Here is a 23136-nt window from a genome sequence, read left to right on the forward strand (position 1 = left end):
CCTAGATATTTTTTTAATTTTTATCAATCAGGGATTTACTCACCAGATGGCAAAAGGTTATTGAAATACATCATTGATTAAAAATAAAGGCTGAAAGTGAAAGAAACGAGAATTAAACTAGCTACATCAAATTTTCCTTTAGACTTTTGCTGAATTCTGTCAAGAAAAGGAAAATACTTAATGAACTGCTGAAGCTCGTGGGCCTAATTGTTCTTTTCGTGAATAAAAAATGCTTTAAGTCACTTGTTGTATAATTTACTATTAATACATCCAACAATTTCAACTAAAAAAACATGATTTTCCGAAACGTTTACTTTACAAGTTTACACAGTGTCACAGTACAGTGTACTCCCCACAGGGTATATTGAAAATTACATGAATTTATTCATACACTATGTATATGCCTGGAAAGTCAAATTTGAAGTACCTATGTCGATTGGAAAAGAAGAATAATAAGCTAAATTTCCTTAAAAACGTAAAATTGGTATTTTATAAACAATTGGGGAAAAATTTTAGCATTATTTTAGGTGGTGCACTAATTTCTTGGAGCAGTGTATTATCTGGCACATATATTTCCGGACCAAATGTCAAACATACACTTATAGAGCTACGCTATAGAAAACATTTCTTAGAAACCATTTAAAATTGAAATAGGTTATAAATGCAATCGATATTGATCACAAAAAGCATATACTCTCTTTGCTTTTGAATTTAAAAAAAGGTGATATAATAGAAAACCGCTTATAAAAGAATTTCAAGAACACAAACTAATTATAACAACTTTTTAGATTAAATATTCCCTCTCTTTTTTTCCAAATATCAACCCCTGGGATCACCCACCGGTTAGTTACCGTAACAACCCACCTACATGTCTTTCAAAACAATTTTCAGTGTCTCGTTGACGCAATCAGCCAGAACGAAATCTAAACATGTGAAAGTTCCACGGTTATTCTTTTGCAAAAAAATGCGAAATTTTGATTTGTTATTTACTTTGAGTTGCCAGACTACACATTAACAATTTTATGCAAAATGGAAGACAACAAAAGCAGAAGCGTCCCTAACATTGGTGAAGCATCATCTACGAAAAACCAATCGGTTAATAACAGGGGAAATGTCCCGAAGTGGCTGGAAGAAATCAGCAGGTAAGATTTGATTTACTCGATACGTTTTTGGTAGATTCAGTGTAGTGGTAGTTTAGAAAACAATGCACTCTTTCCATAGCACAATCTCTAGGGAATATTTTGAGAACCCTTTAAGAACCCCAAGGGAATCTATGTCTTCTGGAATCAACTTTAGTAACTCGAATATTCCCACTAGGATTCCTTATCTGGAAGGAAAGATTGGTGATCCCAGAAGGTTGATTTTTGACTTTTATATAAACGCTGCTGGTTGGGTAAAGTGAAACAGTTAATATTTTAAGATATGATGAAGATTTTAAATTTGAAGTAGGGTTACTACACTTTTAACTTTTAATTTTGTCCACATTGAAGCAGCAGCAAACCGTTTCTTCACATTCAAAAAATAGGACAATAGAGACACTCGGCTGCTCCTCGACTACATTTTTTCTCGTGGATTAAAGGCTTGTTAATCCCCTTATATAATTAGTAACTATATTTTGCCATATGCGCACCTGCGGTATTGACAGCCTAGCACTGTATTTATCACAAAAATGATAGTTCCCACCTGATGATGATAGATGATTTGTTCGTTTCGTTTTTTTAGAATATTTTATGTGATGTATGAGGTGATACAAAAAAAGTGGTTCTTTAAAAATGTTCAAGCCAGAAACCACAAAATATCAAACAAAATATTGAAAACTAATCTAAGACAATAAGACGTAACAGTTAATGTCGTCACTGCCACTTCTCGTGGGACAGAGAGTACATACCAACTACTGTATCTACTGTTTAAAAATCAACTACTCTGTTTCACTTTAATGAACCAGTCTTTTATATTAATATTTAAAATCCTCATTAATAAACATAATATTCACAGTGTTAGTGGTTCTACTGGTGGTACAGCCAAACATGGACGAAGATCCTCAGTCACTATGGACTTGTACAAAGAAAACTCACCCAAATACCTAACATTAAAGTCAGACTATGTCGTGCCAAAACTAGACGGTAAAATGCACGTGGATGCGGTGTACAACATGGACGCGGAACTGGAACAATCCTGGAAAAGTCTCAGTCAGTTTGAACAATCCCATAAAGGAAGATTAGCTTTGGATGGAGGACTCAAGAACAGTGACTCTGGTTTGTCTACTTCTAGTGAGTTAATATCGGGTAAGAAACAACTGTAGGATGTGACAATAGAAGTCTTTTTATGTAAAATAAAGTCAACTCTTTCAAAATTACCTACAGTAGTATTTATTGCATGACTCTTTGACGTTGTAAGTATATTCCTGTACAATTTGATAAAAACTCTTCAAAATCTTGAATTTTAGGTGATTTATGGAATATACCGTCTTCCCCAGATACTGGACTAGGTAAATGTTAAAATCATTCAGACAAAATTCCTACTGAGTTGTAATTTTTCCAAAGGCATTTCCCAGCGTTCTAAAAGTGAAATGTCGAATCATTTACCCCTGTACGAATATGGGAGCATCCGCAAAGCGACAGAAAAACACACTGCAAAAGGCAGACACAAGCAGAGGGATGAGTTTTTGATCAGTTCTGGTATTTTAAAGTCTCGTTCTTCCGAAACTGTTTTTGGTGACAGTCTGAAAAGTTCAGCCGACGATTGGAATGATGATAAATCTGAATGCAGTTCTGTGAGCAGGTTTGTATCAAAATTATCAGTATGTACTTTTATTAAAACAGTCCAACACTCCTGGGCGATCTAGGCTCTCATTCTGTTTCAACAAGTTGTAGTACATTTTTTTTAAGCTGAATTTTTTTTTCCCCAATTTCTTGTGCATATATGCTGCTACTATGTATAGAGTTTCGGAAAACAGCCGCGTGTACGACTTATTGGAACACCCTGTACACATATTATACATTACCTTATTTAAAGGATTGGAGACCACCACTTTGAGAGACGCATCAATAGTTACAAGCAACGTCTAGCTGAAGAAAACATGCTCAGGGAAATGATGATTAACGAATTGTTATTCGAAAATGAACGGATTACTAATCTAGACGGTATTATTTTCACAAAATAAACTACATTACTAGTTCTGCGACTGATGTTCTTTTCCAAAGATTCCAATGCTCAACACATAAAACCTAAGAGCAAAACAGTGCTCCGACGCAATTCACTAAGCCGCAATCCTTTGGGTGAGCGTAGAACCAGTTTTCCTCAAGACCAAAACTTCTTCAGCGAAAGTAATCGTCCTGATTCGTTTCTTCGAAGAGTTGATAGGGATTTTGTGATTCCTGAATTACCGCGCGGACAGGTAAGCATTTTTAATTCCAATAGGGGTTCTGCATCAAATTAATTTTTAGTTGAAACCTTTCCCTAACATTAGCGTATAGATTGGTTAGAAATGAGCCAATAACGAATTCTCAACAAAAAAATATTTAGCATTAAAAAGAGAACTAAAAGCGAAAGTCACGCGAAAACGGTTAATACGTCACGAGGCACCTTTGACTACACACACAATGCATGATACTTGAATCACTTTTGTAATGTTTTATATATTCTCTTATTAAAAAAATGTTTACAACTGCATAAAATGTCCTCAAAATGGGTGAAGAAGGATTTGTAAAAGCTTAATCTAATAATTCATTAGAGGTGAAATCGTTCAAAATGTCTGATGTTGATATTTACCAATTCAAGAAAGACAAGACTGAGATCTTTGTATTTAAAAATTTTGTGAATTTTCGAACTGAATCAATCATAAATTAAGTCGTGTCCGAGTATTTTTGATGACTTTAAACCCGATTTTTATATACAAAAATTAGTCTAATTTGCAAAACAAATGATTTGCACAAAATACGATGACAAATCCTTTAAGAACATACAGGGACATTTTCAATTGAATTTTTTCAATTGAATTGAAAATGTTAATGATTATTAATTTCCTTAATTTATTACATGTCTATTAATACTTTTTCACAGGCATATAGCACTTCTTCTTGTAAAATAGCCAGAAGCCTCTTAAACGTCCTAAAAATGGTTCCAGGACTCTACAAGAGTCCTAAACCTTAGAAAAATTGTTTAAAATGGCAAAAGTCTCTATAAGTACTCAGAGACCCATTCACTTATCCTAAAACCTTATATTAATCGTTTTAAAATGGCTAGAAGCCTGTAAATACTATCCTCCTCCTCCTAAAAATTGTCAGAGCACTCTACAAGTGTCCTAAATCTTCGAAAAATCGATTTTAATGGCCAGAGGCTTCTAAATACTATCAAAAACCTCCCAACAATAATTGTTAAAGGGCTCTATAAGTATTCTAAACCTTAGAAAATTCGTTTATAATGGTCAGAGGCCTCTAAAAGTGACCTAAACCTTTAAAATGGCCAGAAGCCTCTACAAGCGTACTAACCTTTAAAAAAATTGTTTAAAGGTAAAAATCTCTAAGTACTATTGAAATCGTCCTAAAAATTGCCAGAGTACTTTACAAGTGTTCTAAATCTTAGAAAAATTGTTTAAAATGGACAGAACGTTAAAAATTTAAGTTACTTAAATAAAGTTTAAGTAAAGTTAAGTTACTTGGGAAACAAGCAAAGGGAGAATTAATAATCACACTTAAACAGACGTAATGGCGGTCGAACTGAAACATGCCTCGTGACGTAACACGGCACTTTGGCGCGCTTGGTTTACGTTTATTTAAACTTCAATTGCTGTTACATCGCTATGTCTTTCATATGTAATTAAACAGTTTAACAAAGTTTCTTCTCAATTCTTCAATTCTGTTGGTGTATTAATTAAGGCTTCTTGCAGGTGCTAACACTGAACATTTTAAAGACTTGGGGTGACAAGTATTACGTAGGTCTTAATGGAATTGAAATATTTACGGAAAATGGAGAGATTGCTAGTGTGAAGAAGGTTAGTAAGCTCTGATACTGTATTTTAGGGTTTTTTAAATGATGATTTTAACATCAGATATCGGCTGTGCCGTCTGACGTCAATGTTCTACCAGAGTGCCAAAACGATCCTCGAGTTGTTTCCAATCTTTTAGACGGAGTCAACAGGACAAAAGACGATTTGCACATTTGGTTGGCGCCATTTTATAAAGGAGGAAACCACGTGATTACTATAGAATTTACCGAGACAGTTACGTTGGCAATGATACGAATATGGGTACAAATGTTTTAATATTACATTAAACGGAGCTTTGACTAATCGTTTTTAAGAACTATAACAAGTCGAGGATTCACTCTTATCGCGGTGCTAAGGACGTCGTAATATTTCTTGACGATCGAGTAATTTTTAAAGGAGAAATTGCTAAGGCTGCTGGAGTAATACAGGGTGGTATTCAGCATTTTGGAGATGTACGGTCTGATTTTTGACGAAATTCAAATATAAATCTATTTTCTTTTACAGACAATACTTTTTACAACCGACGACATAATTCTGGAAAAAATTTCATTGAACGACAGTTCGTTTGCTTCTTTGAAATCTCAACCAGCCAGTCCTGTGATTCAAGAAGAACGACCTCCCACGGCCATATTAGAATCTGAAGTAAGTTTCTATGCAAACATATACCTAATTTTATAAAGGGTGACCCCAAAATGTGAGGAAAAAATTGCTACCACAAATTCTTGAGCTTAAATGTGTCGATCTAACCCAACTTACCTTAGCCCAAAACTGGATGATGTCAGAGATACAAAATGTCAAAAGTACAATTTAGTTTGGGTAATTTAGCGTACCGCTTCAAAATTCAGCCAAAGGGGGAGATTTTGTACGGGAAATAATTAAAATCTTATTTAATTTTTATTGTTAGATTTAGAGGAAGCTTACCTGGTACCTTACACATAATTGAAACGCCGTTACCTTTTTGAGGCACTCTGTATTCAACTCTAAATTAAAAATTCCTATTCTTTAAGGTGATTTACCTAAAAAAGGTATATTTGGTAAGAGTTAATTGGGTCAGCGGTTTTTGAGATATTTGGACAGTGACATCGTCGCGTTATATATATTGAATGGGACAACGGTAACCTAATATTGCCCATCAAATTTGGTTTCAAATCAAGGGGACTGCTTTTAAAGTGACATCGTTGCGTTCAAAGTGCTCTAAATCAACTATTTTAAATAGGACACCCTGTATATTTTAGAACCATTGAATTGGGCATACTCACAGCTATACGGTGATCTAATATTGCTCATTTAAAATGTTTAGGGTTTTTGAGATATTATGGGTAAAATTAAACTTGACCTACCTAAGGGGATTGCTTTGAAAGTGAGAACATTCTGTTCAAAGTGCTGTAAAACCACTATTTTAAATTGGACACTCTGTATGTTTTAAAGTCATTGGATTGCGCACGCTCAAAGCTACACGGTGAAGCGTTTGGAGCCTTGAAAAGCCACTATTTTAATTGGAACACCCTGTATATTTTAGGGTCATTGGATTTCACACACTCAGGGCTACATGGTGACCTAAAATATTGAAGTTAACCTAACCTAACCAAAGGAGATTGCTTTGAAAGTGACACCGAGGTATTTGAGCCTTGGAAGTCACTCTGTTTTAAATAAGACACCCGGTATATTAGTACAGCATTTAATTTTCTATCCCAAGGCCTACTTAATGACAGTATGTGTCTCATATACAGCGTGTACAGTTTCCGAGGTATTTGAGGTCAAAGTACGCTTTAGCCTCCTGAAGAATTTAACAGAAATGTGACGTCACTGCATTTAAGTGGCGAAAAGTCACAATATTCAAATAGGACATCCTGTATATTTTTAGGTCAGTAGATTAAGCACACTCGGGGTTAAATATCGTTGGAAAGCCGTTTTTATTAGCTATCCATATGAGTATAAAAGTATATACAGGATGTGACAAATCAACGAGTTATTTAGGTTTAAATGTCTCAGTGCACAATAATGGGCAAGGAAAAATTGGTCAATTTTTATGACCTCTATCGGACAAATCGTTAAACCAATCTATCAAAGTTGCCGTGCATGTTTGGGAAACCCATTTCATTGGCTATCCACAGACGTTTAAATGTATATAAATGAGATTCCTGATTTTATTCAAACACTGAACCAATAGCCTGTTGACGGTAATTGACAAATTTAACCTTAAATATCTTGGAAATTGTCCACCCTCCGTAAACAGTGTGTCCATCAGGGTAATGTGGATCTTGAAAACGGTTAGAGATACGATTTGGTTAAATAGGAAAAAAGTTGCGTAATATTATGGCCTTAATAAAATGATAATAAAATAACGTTTAGAAAACATCGATATTTTTTTGGTTTTTTGATATATTTTGAAAAAAATCTATTATCCTTGTCATGCAAATGTTTTTCAGAGTCTGATAATTAAAAAGGTATCGTTTGTTACACGTCTAAAATGGCTTTTCCCGTTCTCTCATAACTTCTCGTGTTCGGCTTCGCCTTCCACGGCATCACGCAAACACGGGAAAAGCCTTTTTTCTGGACTGGTAATAAAAATATACTATTTAGTATTATTGTAACATCGATTTAAAGCGTCACAATTTTCAGGTACGTCCAATAACTGGATATCCTTATACAAGAAAACCATCCAAAATGGATGAGCCGCTAGTCCCAGAAGGTTCCCCTGAACAAATTCTTTTAGGAGCGAAAACAATGCATTTAGTATTGGTAGAGAACTGGGGTAACCCGTTAGCAATAGGTTTGACTGGGATTGAAATAATCGAAGGAGCTGACAATGTTTTAAAGTATAATATTTATGGTCATAGTTATAATTTGTTAAAGTAATTTATAATTTTACAGCGTAGATGAACGCCACTTAAGCAGCAATACAAATAGCGATGGTCTTGGAGCGCTGATTAATGGTGATAATGTTACTACAGCAGCCAAAAATATGTGGTGTGTGTCTTTACACTCTTTACAGCAACAGGATATTGTAATTTCGATTAATTTTGATGATTACAAATTTATATCAGGTAAGCTCGGTGTTGTTCTAGAATAAAAATAGTATTTTATATTAATGTTAGTTCAAAAGACTTTTGAATAAAATTTCCAAAACAATATGGCCATTCATTGCTTTATTCTAGGAGTTCGTTTATGGAATTACAATGAAAACTTGGAACTCAGCTATGCAGGAGTGAAAATTGTAAAAATATTCCTTGATGACCAATTGGTCCGCAATCCAACAACGGGAACAGACTACTTTCTATTGAGACGAGCTCCAGGAAACGTATTTTACGATTTTGTACAAGACGTCAAGTAATAAACTACTGAGCCAACATATCGCTAGTTCTTTGGAATAGTGACATATTCTCAAGAATGGTCATTTTGTATTAAGATCAGAATTCATCTATAAAATCCATTTACATCAGCAGAAACAACGACTGATTGAATTGTAATTTTAATACAAAATGATCATTTTTGAGAATGTCACTATTCCGGAGAACCAGCGTTATTACTAACTACCCTCTAAAGCGTGTTTCTATATAGGTTTTCAGAACAATTGAACAAAAAAGTGTACATACCGGAAACCTCTCTGGAATGTTTGTTCGGATTTGTCTTAGAAGTGGTGATTTACTCCACTTGGGGCGATGAGTACTACTGCGGGTTAAACGGTATTGAATTATACGACTGCGATGGAGAGAAAATTCAACTGGAAGAACAAAGTAATTGCTTATACATTAAGGAATTACAAATCAACTGAATACTTCATAGATATCTGTGCATATCCGGAAAGTGTGAATGTCTTACCTGGTATACTGGGCGACAGTCGAACTCCGGATAAACTCATTGACGATGAAAACGAAAATGATAGCGGATGTCATTCCTGGCTTGCGCCACGAATACCGAAACAGTTAAACAGGATTTACATTGTCTTGGATATGCCGGTCGCCATCTCTTATATGAAGATTTGGAATTATTCAAAAACACCTTCTAGGGGAGTTAAAGATTTCGGCGTAAGCGTGACCACAAGTCATTGTAAAGATTGTGATCAAACAAATCAAAAATATTGTAGATACTAATAGATGATTTGCTGGTGTTCAACGGGACTTTAGCTGAATTTACACCAGGCGAAAGGTGCCAAATAGTGTCTTTAAACGACCCTGACATACAGTTAACTGGCGATGACGAAAATTCTGACCCAAACAGGTGATTACTTGATTTTTAGCAGGTGGACACCGACGTATTTAATGGCAACCTAACTTAATTCAGCAAATTATTGTTGGTCGTCAGAGCAATTTACATGTCTTTTAATGGAGATCCGTAGTTTTTTTCTCGACGGTTTATTTAAATAATAGTCGGGGAAGATCTTCTTTCTTTCTTTTATGCCCATCCAACGATCAATGCACTACGTTGAAAGCTGCATTCTCTTCGCGTCGCTTCGCCTAAGGTAGTGTAAACACTGTCAACCTTAATCATCATCAACGTCATTCAGCCTAGCTGCGTCCACTGCTGAACATGGCCTTCCGGACTCCAATCCAACGTCTTCAATCCTGTGCTGCATTCATCCAATTTGGCTCCATTCTTTGAATATCGTCGGTCCATCTTGTTGGTGGGCGACTTCTGTTCCGAAAAGCCTCTTGTCGCGGTCTCCACCGCAGATTTGGCCTTGTCCATCGTCCGTCCGTCTTTCTCGCCACGTGCAATTTCATCGGTAACTCCAGATATTCGGCGAAGTCGTGACATTAGAGACTCTGTCCTTCAACGATATGCCCAGCATTGCTCTCTCCATGACTTTCTGTGCTACGCGAATTTTATTTATGGTTTACTTTGTTAGTGTTAAGGTTTCTGCTCCATACGAAGCACACACTGGTTGAAAACCTTTCTCTTTAGACAGGTTGGAATGTCCGGCAAAAGCTGCTAGCTGCCCAACTTTAGCCGAATTTTCGCGATATCTTCCGGGTTTGGTTGTCTTGGTCTATAATAATTTCATGACCCAGATATTTATATGAAATTACTTGTTCAGTGTGATTTGAACCCAACTAAATTCGTTCAAGTTGGTCGTAAATTGAGTCTTGCTAAAGTTGATTTTTAAACCTGCCGTTTCCGAAACATCATCCAATCGCCTGAGCATCTCCCTCGCCTCGTCAATTTTGTCTGTAACCAATAGAACATCGTCCGCAAATCTCACAGTGACCCTTAATTACGTCGGTACAACTCGCTATCGTCCATACAACACTTTTTTGATAAAACAATGTTTTAGTTTTTGCAGCAAAATGACGACTGCTATAGAACTAACTGATCGGTGTGAAGATGAGAAAGAAGCAGATGAATCCTTAAGACCGTTGACTTGTATTGCACCGTGTTATAAATAACTTATTGCTTATTAGAAACAATAATAATGGTGATGTACAGTCAGTTATGCAAATTATAAGTTACTAGAATTGTACATTTCAGTTAGATTTATAGGTGAACTTAATTTTTAAGTTTTATAAAAATCCACGTATTGCCAAAAGGCACAATATTTTTCAATTTAATAAAAAAACGTTTCACAATTTTAAACGTTTTGCAACTGTGTTTTTCTAGGACCGTTTAAGTTTGAAATGTAACCTATTTCAACTAGTCCTATCTCCATTCCAAATACATTTTTCCATTCCTTTAGTATCCTGAAAAGCTTATTGTTTTATTCTACCATAAAGTTGATCTCAATTTTGCGGTCTTGGCTAAAACAGAATTTATTTTTCAGCGGTTGTCTATACTATAGTGGAATTTAAGATTCAGCATATAAATTGTATCCAGTTTATGCCTTACAATAATGTGCTATTAAGTTTTGCTTTTCAATATTAAATCCGCCAGTAAACGGTACGGGGAAAGCGTGTAACGGTAAAACAAACTAACTACGGACCCTTCTCTACCTTCTAGAATGAGTACTGGACGGTTACGGTTTACGGTACTACGGACGGCGGTACGGTACTCCTACTTCAAATCCGACGCCGGAGTTTTCAAAATAAATTCTAAAGAGTCCGGCGGTTTTTCCGTCAATAGTCACAATCTCTACAGGCCTCACCAGTTCCCCGGAGTCAGACCAATAGAGCCTCAGTTGTAACAGAGATTTTCAGACTCATATACTTACTCAATACTTGAGGTTGCCAGAGTAACAGAAACTGACCTCTCCAGACTTCTCACTCGCTCACCACACCAGTTTCCCGGAGCCAAGTAAGTGGAGTTGTAGGAATTAATTAACCAAAACTGTCTTGATTAATTAGCTGTCCTTGTTTGCAACCCCAGTTTCCCGGAGTCAAGCAAACAAGGTTCAGTCTAGCGAGATCACTTCTCTGTTATTACTTCTTTGGCCTCGTCCTGTCAGTACTGATTATGACCGATTTATGCAAAAGTCAATTAATTTAACTAAAAAACTGCGTTTCGTAAGAGACCAAAGGTTTCAAAGACATTTACAAAATAAGATTTTTTTAACTTTGACATCGTATATCTCGAAGAAGAGAGTATATTCATATATTTATATTATCTTTCCTTTCAGTTTATGACAACAATTCATAAGCACCCTGTATAAGATCACGTTGAAACAGAATTTCCTACCTAACTTACCTTTGCAGCTTTTACATAAGAGAAAACTAATATTCTTTGTATAGTTGGCAAATAAAAATGCATCAATCAAAATTGTACACTTTATTTCTAGCTTCAAAAACTGCAGTAGGGTACCTAACAAAGTAAAAACAAAACTGTAGAATAAATATTTTAACAAACAATATTAACAAATCGACAACGATTTAGCGTCATTGACAAATCGACGGTTTTAAACTAGGAATAGAAACAATAGCAATGTAGATTTTGTACTTTCGGTACCCCAATGTCCATGACAACGCGGCAAAATAATCGCTCTTATACGCATAGAAATTGAAAATGTACAAATAATTATTTCAAACAGATGTAGTGATTTGCAATTGATATAACTTTAGTATATAGGATCAATACAATGACTTTTTTAAAGTGAAATAGCAAAAATTTTAACGCTCAAAGAAATTACGCAAATAAACTATAACAATCAATCAACACCGCTTGTCAAGAGTGCGATAAAATTTAAACAAAAGTTAATAATTTAATGAAACATTCACTGATGACGATAATGAACAGTTTCGAAATCAAAATCAGACCGATTTGTTGGTTCTTAACCACAATAATAATAAAAAAAAATTCACAGTTTATACAAATCTGCTGCCGACCACGATAAGTTATCCAAATCGCAATCATTCCCATTCTGTCGTTCCTGGAGGTTTCGAGGTTAAATCATACAGTACTCGAGAGATACCGGGCACTTTTTCGACTTCCAGGACCATTTTTTGCACCACCTTTGCGACACAAATCTTTTCGTTGCAGCAACGTAAACTTAATGAAACAAAAAACTTACCTCAACAGGCAGTTCCTTGCTAGGCAATGCTGCAGTACCGGTCATGAAATCCTGTGTGCAGAATGGTCTTATAACGACAGACCGTTGACACGATGGTATCCTTAACGCCTGGTCGCGGTCGAAGTGCAGCGGTATTAAGATCACAGCCATCTGACTTACTGAAGCCATATGCCCAGATGTTTGCAGCACCTGTGATATCATTTTATACTTAAGACAATGATTTAAGAATTTTCGGCAGAATTTTGTCAGATAAGGGGAAAGATGGGAATCTTCAATACCGTAGTATTAATAATGAATACTATAAAAATAACATATAATAATTATTATTATCAATTTCAATTATCGCACTTTTTTTTGGTGGAAATACAAAAAAAAATCCGAGATAGGGTAGATTAGCCAGTAATTGACCAGTTAAACGATTTTTTTTTATTAAAAAATCAGGTCTACAGCTCTTTTGGTAATTGTTTTAATTGTAATTGACTATTACTATTAACCAGGGGCGTTAGACTTTAAAAACATTTAAACAAAAAGTTTTTTGTTAACTTACGGAAACAATGAATTAATAAAAGGTTTAGTAATTGACCGCACCTTAAAAGGTACATAAAATTAAATTGGTAACTTGGTTAACTAGCTTTTTTCTCATTCATCACTGTCAAGATTGTCAGAATTTTATAACGGATTCTTAGCCTTTCTTATTTTTTGTTGCTCTTTTTCCTTTATATGCAAGGCTTTTCTCTTTTGCTGGTAGTATTTATTAATTTAAATTTATCAAACCACACTATTAAAAAAAAAGGTTAAGAAAACAACCTGCTTCACTAAAACACTATTAATTGACCAAAGTGGACAATTGTCATACTTAAGATCTTAGTAATTACTAGGATCTTAAGTATAAACTATTTCTCAATTATCGACATTATGTATTATTAACTTTGACACTTTGAGACGTATAAAAATCGTGTGAGATAACACGATCGGAATAGCTCGGTAGCAGGAAAACCGGAAAAGACGACAACATTGTAGTTTATTGTCAACATATTTTAAAGTGTGATTTAAACTCCCGTACTATTTGAAAAAGTTGAGCTTTTTCAACTTGAGTTATGACGCAACTAAAGTTCTAATAATCAAAAAAATAATAAATAATGTATAATAATATATCAAAATATACTCGTAGGATCTATTTTCAAAAGTATCATTAATATATCGCCGTGCTATTTCGAACAACTGTCAATAATACTGATTGTATGAAGGCAAATTTAAAATTAAAGGAAAATGTGAAATTAGGTCGTCAAATCTGCCTTGTGATCGTATTTTTAAGGAGCCTGTGAAAATCTCACCACGAGAATGGTGCATTGCGGGTTGCCTGAAATACGAAGGATTCAATCTCTCATGGTCCGGACCAGAGCCCTAACTCTTGAACGCAGGGAGTAGAATTGCCAAGAGAAGCGTTGATAGAATGTGACAGAACTAGTTGACAATAACAGGTTTCTGTCAAATTATGTGTCCTTTTCTCTTGATAACTCCCTTCCTTCAATTCAATAGTCTAGGACCAGTAGAGATTTTCATATAAACCACTGAGTATTGAAGTATACACAACTCCACGACAAATAAAACACAAAAAAGTTGGGTTGTAGGATCTGACACATATTTGCATCGCAATGTTGCCAGCTATTGCTGTAAAAGTAGCTGGTGATTGTGACGCAAACGTAATCTTCTTCGTTCAGACCTAAATACCGTAAATAACTATTTTAAGTATAGTACCTCCTGTGACCTGCAGTACTTTGATAATTTTTTTTCACTTTTCACACTTTCACTGATAATAATTTTTGATGAAACCCAGTAGTAATCAGCAAGGAAGATCAAATATCGACAGATAATTATAATAACACCAGATTAAAAAAATTTAACTTACCGTCATGGCAACGTCATCGCACTGTCTCAGTGTCGCCAGCACGTTACTGGTCAAATAAGTAGGAGTGACGTCTGGTAACGGTTCCTTGACCACGCCCCCAAAAATATAACATACTCGGTTAACGTTACGGCACACGCGAGGCATTAACCGAGCAAGGAACGCCATATCCGACCAATCGGGATCTCGCTCACTGGATACGCCCACCGCGTACGAGTAGGAACGTCTGTCGCCTTGTACTCCCACAGTTCGGATGGGAAGTAACGTTGCCGCTAGACGTTGTTTTGAGGATATCCGCCGGAGAATCAGTCTATAAAATTAATGAAAATAACATTAAAATAACTAAAATTCAAAGGTTGTAACGCAAGATGCTAAAACGGTACAATGCAACAAGTGTAAAACTTACCGTTCTTCATCGGTCGTAACAGCTTCAACCCGGTTGAGCAAGGCATGTTTCTTCTGAAGCATTTGATCAAATTCAACTAGGATCTTAACTAGAACTTGCGTTTCAGAGAAGTCTCGTTCCATATACGGCTCTTCAGCGCAAAGAACCCGAATGGCTAATCCAGGACCGGGAAACGGATGCCTCATTACGATTTCCTGAGGTAAGCCTAGATCTCTCCCGATTGTTCGCACCTATTAACTTGAAACTATTTTCCTCCAATCTACGTATCATTTCAGGAAAACTAACCTCGTCTTTATGAAAATCTTTTAACGGTTCCACCACTCGGCCTTCTTCTCTTAATTTCCTAATCAGACCCGAGTCGTTATGATGAGTTTTAATGGTGTCGGCTTTACCTGAGGCTAAACACGATGCTGACTCTATCAAATCGGGCCTGAGGAATGCAAATTAATTTATTTAAAGGACAATTGCTGACGATATTGAAGTAAAATACCTTAAAGTGCCTTGACCTAATAAAACCTCTTCGGGTTTTAACTTGAGATCTGCAATGATTTCATCGGAAATTTTAACAAATATGTCGCCAATAATCTTTCGTTTTTCTTCGGGATTGGACGTGTGGCATAACATTTTTGTAACCCTTGTTCTGGTGTTTCCTAAAAATAATTCATCCATTAGGAATATTGGTATAACGAATACTCAATACACATTATAATATTTTGATTAATTGGGTCTGCTTTATAATATTTATAAAATTTGGGGTTTTCGCGTTGTACCCACGTTTTTTTACAATATGCAAATGATGCAGCACTAATATGCCACCAGAAAGGACTAAAAAGAAAGATTAACGAACTGCAAAGGCTCCAATATCCAAATCCACCATAAGCAATTGGTTCCACCATAAGCAATTCGTTCCAGAAGATTATTTTGAATTATCGAATATCAAAATGCATTCCCAACTGTATAAATTGAAAACTTCGGTGTACAGGGTGGCCTAATTTACTTGTTTTTATATGGAAATTGCCAGAACTTAAGAAATTGAGTTCGATACCGCAAGCAGAATTTCGCTATCGTCTTTTGCTTTTTTGTAATCGTCAAATTTTGAATTTTCGTTATTATGAGAGTTTGGTGAAAATAGCTTTTACATCATTAAGGCACTTTCTTACGTAGATTACGATTATGTTAATAATACTTTTATAGATTTACTATTTTTGAGTTCAGGGGGTCAACTTTTGACATCATACGTTAATTGACGTATACGATTATACCTATGTAAATACAGGGTGATTTTAGAGTTTAAAAGAATTCAAGAAAACGTGATTAATCTCGGATTTACTAGAGTTCCACGAAATTTAAAAAAACCGGTAACCTCTAATGAAGAAATTGAAGTTAGTATGATGATACTATGAAGATTTGGGTTTATCATATGCATCGATCCAAAGAATATTAGAAAAATAATTACCACGATCACAAATTTACAAGAATTCAGTGAAGACCACCAACAAAGGACCCAGTTTTGTGAAGCTCTAATTATCCGCAATCAAGAGAATTCTCGATTCCATTCAAACATTATTTGGACCGATGAATCTAAATTATCCAGGCATTTTTAAGAGAAAAAAATAATTATTTTTGGTCCCTGTTAAAACCCTCATTGTACCAGGGATTTCATTGAATTTTCTGCACGTTTGGCTGATAATTCGGTCACATTCTCCATACATTATGAATAAATTCATAATAGCGGCACTGGGGTAATTATTATTATTTCTTTCCATTTGTACTGACAAGATCACACAATTTAAGAAAAAACGTTTGAAACAGTGTTAAGTTTAACAGATACCTGTTATAGCATGTTGTAGTTACAGAAACAAAAACATATTTGATATTTTTTTATTTTTAATAAAGATTAAATTTAGTCCGTTGTTTCCTTCTTTCTTTGTAGGAAAGCATCTCATGACATATCACCTCTTGTAATATGTTGTTTGCCATACATGGTATTATTATAAAACCTAGTTTCTGACTCTTCTTAGCGATAGTATAGCGTTATGGATTAGCGCACATGCCAGCTTGAATCTCCCCACCTCTGTCACGCTTGCGCGCACACATCCCTAGTATAAATAAGGGCTCTACTGGCCTAACGACCATTCTTCTTTCGACTGCTCCAGCATCAACATGTACCGTCTAGTACCACTTGTCGCTGCTTGCACTGCAATTTATCCAGTCCTCCCTGTTGAGGTCTGGTGCCTGATTTTGAGGGCACTAGATGGAAAATCGCTTTTGGCAACAGTTAGAAGTGAGTCGTCATTTTTCGGTAACATTGTTAGAGGAGATCCTGTTTTAAGGAAAACTCTTCGAAATGCTGTCAGGGACGAAAAGAAAGAGTTGTCAGGGTGGCTAAATAGACCTGGTATGGCCTTAACGATTGCACGTCAAGGGTCTGACAAGGCGTTTGGCTTAAACTGTACGAAAAAAGTGACAATTGCCAAATGTCCAGAGGTGAAGAAGGATTATCCAAGGATTGACGAGACGATCCGAAGTCGTCGGAAAATGAAGGTAAGTGTGACGAAGAGTTCTAGGTATGCTCCTTATAGAATTTAGAGTTGTGTATTGTAAGTTGACTAATAAACATTGTTTATTTAATTTAGTTATGTAAATAGTTAGGTTGTAAGTGTTGTTTAGTTCATATGTATATACAATTCTTTGATTTTTCTTTATGCTGCATTTTGGATGGTTTGATAACATGTCTCTAACAATTTCAAAGTGAAAGTACAACTGTAATGTTTCTGCAAATATTCCACATAACGTTCTTCTTAATCTCAATTTATTGGTGCCCCTAAGGTTTAGATACATATACAATATGTGAAATAACTAGAAAACAGAATACAGGTTATTATAAGGCAATAAGTAACACTTGCTTTACTACAGAGTGCATTTTGTTTAACACCTGCTTTGTAAGAAATGCTGTTAACAATAATATTGATAAAAATGTAGGCAATGACGTTGCAGAACCTAAACCAAGAGATGTGGATAAAGGGAATCAAAATCAAACTTTTTTTGAGACTGAATAGATTAGTCACCATCTTTTGGGTCAAATAATCGCAAATAACCTTGTATATTCTAGCTTAAGAGATATTTTGCAATTAGCACACCAGAATATCTTCTCTATGAATAACCCTAATCGATTCCAGTAAGATCTTTTTCAGGTTTTAAAACATTTCAATTAATGATTTGACATTTGACCAGCAGTTTAAATATGTTAAAAGCAAATTTGACTATGTGGTCAAAAATGTCTTAATAAATACTAAGTAACCACAAAAACTTACCTTCTTTATCTATTGGAACCACGGTGGTGCCTTCAGAAAAAGTAGCAGCAGCCTTGATTACCTTCAAGTCAAGTCCAAGTTTCAATAGAGATTCCTGCACTTTTGCACTCTCATTCTTCCTCATAAACCCGTTATCTATGTGGATGGCGATCACTTGATCTTGACGCAGCGCTTTATGAAACAGCGCTGCGCACACTGTGCTGTCCACTCCGCCACTAACTAGCAACAGTACCTGAAATTAATTAAAAACAAAGTCTAGTGTACAATCGTCACGAATATAGAGTAAGAAACTATGTCAGGTTTGACATTAACAAGTGCAGTAAAGAGGCAACTTGCACTTGATGTCAACTTGTTAATAATCTTGGAAGTGAATCTTCAGTGGTTTCTTACGCACTAAGAAACACTTTCCCGCACTTCCACCACCAACTAACTTGTATTATACAGTTGTGGAAGATATAAAATAAACATGTTACAAACCGAATAACTAAAATAACTCACCTTATTATTCCCAACAGTGTCTTTGATATATTTGATACACTGCTCCTCTCTGCCCATGATGGTAAAGTTTCCAGTTAATCCACAAATATCAAATAAAAAGTTCTTAAGCATTGCTTTTCCATTGACGGTTAAATCAACTTCTGGGTGAAACTGTACTCCAAACAAGTTCAACTTTTCGTTGCAAATGCCGGCAATGAAGGCCTGCGATTGGGCGATAGGTTTAAAACTTTCTGCTACTTTATCTATTGAATCACCGTGAGTTAACAGAACTTCTTGGTTTTTATCTAAGCCTCTAAAAACCCCATTAAAAATATAGCTAACCTCCAGTGATTTAAATTACAAACACTCACTTAAATAGTAAACATTTTGTATTGATTTCTATTGAGAATTGACCATCTTCTCTACTCTCTTTTCTTAAAACTGTACCACCAAACTCTTTATTCATCATCTGCATACCATAACAAATACCTGTAATAAAATGTTTTAAATCATAGCATAAGCAAGAATTAAGATGTCACTACCTAAAACAGGAATTCCTATTCGAAATATATCAGCATCATATCTGGGGGCATCTTCAGCATATACTGAACTAGGACCCCCAGAAATGATAATAGCCCTGTAAGATGCTTCCTTTATGTTAAATGCTGGAGTGTCTAAGGGCAAAATGTCAGATTCCACATTTAGCTCTCTGACTTTTCTGTCTATCACCTGAAAATAACAATAAGTTAGCAGAACATGTAAAAAACGAATTTTTGGCGTGAATGTTTACAGTGTCTACCTCATTTTAACTTATTCTAAGAAGATAGTCAGTGTTACTACAGCATAAAACTGAGGTAAATACTTTGACCTAAAAACATGGAAATTAAGACATGTCAGAGTAGGTGTAGCTAGAGCACTATGAACTCAACATACTCCAGTTGTTCCTAAACTATTTACTTTAGGAGGGTTGTATCAGCAACAAAGTCTGTAATAACTACAGTTGCCTTCTTATTTCTCCAGATTCAAATTTACAAGTTGATACACAACCAGATTACAAGTGCCGTGAGACCAATAGGTAATTGCTTTGACAAAATTTAAACATAAAACTGAATTTTTTAATAATTAAAAAGCATTTTAGTAGATTTTATCCAAAATCTGTATTGGAATTTCTTCTGGTTACATTACATTGTCAATAGTAACAATTCCACGTTAGTGCTGAATTTTAACGCAAAAACAGCTCAATAAGTGTTTTTTCTTTTCATTTTTCTCAGATTATCTACGATTAGTTAGTACTCAGATTTATATAGATTTATAACATTATAACTAACCTTTCCATACTGGGCACCCGCATCCAAAATGCATACTTTCTCAGTATTGTGCCCCACATTTGCGTTCATATATTGTCCTTCAGGGTTTATATTGTGCATAGCTCTATTCCAGCAACACTAAAAATGGAAAAAATGACTTTAGTCACTTTAGTTTGCAAACACTCACAAAAATAGTTAAAAAACAAACTGTTAACAAAGGAATCTAAAAAACACCCAAATCAAATTAAATAACAGCCTAATAGCTAGTTACCAGTAGATTTAAGTTCATAACTCAGTCATTATTATACATTAGAGACGCCCTTGTTTAATGAGGTCAAAAAAAAATAAGGAGACCACAGAACAAGGCAAATGTCAACAGAATATATCTATTTAACATTAATAGGAATAATTCTAAATTTAAACTTGGCGACAAGGATAACAGTACAGTTTTGGCACAAGTTTCTTGATGACCAAAGGTTATTTTTGTTGATATTACAGTTTACTGTACTTTGCTGTTTGCACTTAACTGTAAAGAACCCTGCAGTATATAATAATAAAAATATGTAAAAAATTGAAATGACCACAAAATCCTCTGGAATAATTCAATGTTCTTATCTAATTAATAATTATTGATCCGAATCAAATCAATTGAACAGAAATAAACAACTAGACCAATAGTATAATTTCCGAACTTGAGTTATATACTAGTACAAAGATTCTGTATCAACTTTTCAATAATTATTATTTACTTTACAATCTTTAGATTCTTTTTGATATATGGAACACCAAAATTTGAGTGTAAAAGTAATAATCAACTACACAACATTAACTTGATGATTCATAACATTTACAATAATTCAATAATCAGCAAACTAAAACTCAAGTGTGTAGTGTGTTGGAAACAGATTATTGGACATTCAATTTACCCACACACTAAACTAACAATATGAATATTAATTGAAAATTACTTTAATTCAATAATTACATATGTTTCATACATATTTAGATTCATACCCGAGTCCCCATTCTTTCTACAGTAAAAGTTGTTTTACATTGATTTTGAGTTTTATCACATAAAGCATTCCATAATAGTCCTCTACCAAAACTGTCCCTTTCCAACACTTTACCTTATTAATTCATTATAAAAGAGAAATGTATTAGAAAATAAAAAAACAGAAGAATCCTGCTGTTGTAAGTTTGGTTACATCTTTTTGAAATAAGTTGTAAAGGGGAGGAGATATGAAAAAAATACCAGAGGCAAAAAACTTTCTAAATAGAAGAATAATTACAGAGAAATGTCCTTAGACTTCTGTGGTACCCCATAGAAAAAATCAGGAGTGGTTAAAGGAGTCATAACTCCTAAAAAAACATGCTCCATTTCAGAATGTAATTTATGTTCCAAATCTCAAAAAAATTTTGCACAAACTATATTTCAAAAACTAAAACTCTAATATGGCATCTGTCTAGAACATTTTTCTTCTGTTTTGTATTTTTTCTCTGTAGCACCTGCCTGTTTAATAATAAAAGATATACAAAGATGTGTTTAAAATGGTGTGTAATCTGACAATCATACATCCACATTAAGTGCCAATAATGCCACTCAAGGATTCAAGTGAGGCTTTGAGGTGAACAAAAATGCTGACTAAAAAAAACTATAGCTTTTCTTAATGTTTCCTAAATTAATAAAAATAACCTGAATTAGGTTTACCTATTTATAATGGCATAACAAGACCGTGATGAATTGGTGACTAAAATGTCTGTTGTGAGTCTAAATTTCAGTTTTGTAACATCCTTTTTGTTCTGAGTTGGAATTTGTTACCAAAAAATTTCAAAACCTAAAAAGTAAAAACTACCAAATAAAGTTAAGAACCTTATTTTTTCTATGTAAAGTCCACAGTGGAGGTGAATACCAAATTGAAAAGAACAAAACAGTCTTTATTTCAACACAAACAATTTATATTTCAATACATATTCAAGATAATGAAATTGCTAATTTAAGACTCTGGCTTAAAAAGTGTACTGTGTTTGTAAATGATCAATAATTGATTATCACTTAATCTGCTGCCATTAGAAAAGGTCAGGTTAGGTTATAAATTATATTAAGATTTAAATATTTGAAGTTGTATTTAACTAAAGTTCAAACTTCTGCAGCTACCCATCTTTAGGTTGCTTAATAAGACCTTATTACTATGATATTTTCAAAAAACCTAAAACTTTACCTAAGTAATAAACCCAGTTTATTAAAAAAATAATAAGGTTTTTACTAATAGCAACTCTTACAATGTAAAACATCAATACAATAGGCAATTACTGCACTGACCGAGCCTAATGTCTCCCAAACTACCCTTTGATAAATACAGTAATTTTGTAAAATCTAACCCATCTAAAGTACCTGTACTGCAATAATCAGCTCTAAAATGTTTGCAATGAATAGAATGCAGCAAAAAAATCACATGCAAGCTAGACAAATACATAAAAATACTGTTTTGATGCAGAGTACCATGACCTACACTCATCGCCCTTATGGCAGTTTCCGCACAAAAGAAGCAAAAGTAAAGCAAACCGCTAAATAAATTTACACTAAATATACGAAAGAGGTAAAATTAAAACTAAACTCACGTGAAACTTGGAAGCAGTAACAATTTAACAGGAATTCTGTTAATTTTTTTATTTAAGAAAAACCCTGCTTTCACATTACTGGCACCGGACGAAAGTTACGTCAAACTACACTGTCACTTTACTTGTCACTGTCAGTGCAATTAATTATCGACTGAGAGAGATTAACTGACAAACTGACAGAGTTAAACACATCTTTTGGAGGACACATAAAAACCACTATTTGGGTTGTACATATTCTTGTGATATTTTTATACCATAATTCAGGCAAAAAAAGTTTTTTCCATTTTTATAAGAGGGAGAGAATGTCAAAAGATAATGAAAGAGCTTAGGCATTAAAAAACTTTCAACTATTTAGATTAAAAACCAGGGTCAAATTGGCCCAAAGTTCTGGTTACAGGTTTTAATTCAAGACAGTCTCTGTATGTACAAATGTAATTATAAAATAATGAGCTATTAGATATTACCCTTGATTTTGGTGTCACAAAAAAAAACTGATAATCAGGTAATATTTGGAAAAATGCTATTGCTTTGGAATAAAAACCAGAGCCGTAATTGCCCCGACATCTAAACTGTACACACTGACCCCTAAATCCTAAATACGTTTATTATTTTTAATTAGCCTTTTGTAAAAACATCCATTATTTGTTATTTAACAGCAATAAGAAATTGTCCAAGAAATTGT

The 23136-nt window shown here is 34.5% G+C and overlaps 3 protein-coding genes across 7 annotated transcripts; 2 read left to right on the forward strand and 1 right to left on the reverse strand.

The window, feature by feature from the left end:
• Positions 1 to 868: 868 nt before the first annotated feature.
• Positions 869 to 2356, forward strand: LOC145740443 (uncharacterized). 2 transcript variants are annotated; one of them, XM_081996024.1, is made up of 3 exons: positions 875 to 1142; positions 1222 to 1356; positions 1996 to 2356. In XM_081996024.1, the coding sequence occupies exons 1-3, from the start codon at positions 1030 to 1032 to the stop codon at positions 2300 to 2302; spliced, it is 555 nt and encodes a 184-aa protein (XP_081852150.1). In that variant the 5' UTR covers positions 875 to 1029; the 3' UTR covers positions 2303 to 2356. The 2 variants fall into 2 exon arrangements, with proteins under 2 accessions (XP_081852151.1, XP_081852150.1); XM_081996025.1 differs by lacking the exon at positions 1222 to 1356 and having other exon boundaries at positions 869 to 1142.
• Positions 2347 to 10561, forward strand: LOC145740439 (protein KATNIP homolog). Of its 2 annotated transcripts, none has more exons than XM_081996016.1 (15): positions 2347 to 2488; positions 2544 to 2781; positions 3016 to 3143; positions 3204 to 3397; positions 4889 to 4993; positions 5051 to 5248; positions 5302 to 5439; positions 5492 to 5629; positions 7610 to 7806; positions 7862 to 8034; positions 8146 to 8317; positions 8549 to 8724; positions 8774 to 9015; positions 9075 to 9208; positions 10272 to 10561. In XM_081996016.1, exons 2-15 carry the CDS (start codon positions 2570 to 2572, stop codon positions 10372 to 10374), a joined length of 2310 nt encoding a protein of 769 aa, XP_081852142.1. In that variant the 5' UTR covers positions 2347 to 2488; positions 2544 to 2569; the 3' UTR covers positions 10375 to 10561. The 2 variants fall into 2 exon arrangements, with proteins under 2 accessions (XP_081852142.1, XP_081852141.1); XM_081996015.1 differs by having other exon boundaries at positions 2348 to 2488; positions 10263 to 10561.
• A 1110-nt stretch (positions 10562 to 11671) lies between these two features.
• bur (GMP synthase burgundy) lies at positions 11672 to 22606 on the reverse strand. 3 transcript variants are annotated; one of them, XM_081996019.1, is made up of 12 exons: positions 22455 to 22606; positions 19857 to 19973; positions 19071 to 19257; positions 18900 to 19017; positions 18550 to 18841; positions 18052 to 18283; positions 15228 to 15387; positions 15023 to 15167; positions 14738 to 14967; positions 14335 to 14641; positions 12426 to 12614; positions 11672 to 12366 (listed from the first exon to the last, which is right to left on the reverse strand). In XM_081996019.1, exons 2-12 carry the CDS (start codon positions 19953 to 19955, stop codon positions 12265 to 12267), a joined length of 2061 nt encoding a protein of 686 aa, XP_081852145.1. In that variant the 5' UTR covers positions 19956 to 19973; positions 22455 to 22606; the 3' UTR covers positions 11672 to 12264. The 3 variants fall into 3 exon arrangements, with proteins under 3 accessions (XP_081852145.1, XP_081852144.1, XP_081852143.1); XM_081996018.1 differs by lacking the exon at positions 22455 to 22606 and adding an exon at positions 22346 to 22366; XM_081996017.1 differs by lacking the exon at positions 22455 to 22606 and adding an exon at positions 20107 to 20256.
• Positions 22607 to 23136: the final 530 nt, after the last annotated feature.

This window comes from Ips typographus, linkage group LG1 (assembly GCF_016097725.1).
Source record: "Ips typographus isolate SLU linkage group LG1, UJ_Ityp_2.0, whole genome shotgun sequence".
Classification (NCBI taxonomy): Eukaryota; Metazoa; Arthropoda; class Insecta; order Coleoptera; family Curculionidae; genus Ips; species Ips typographus.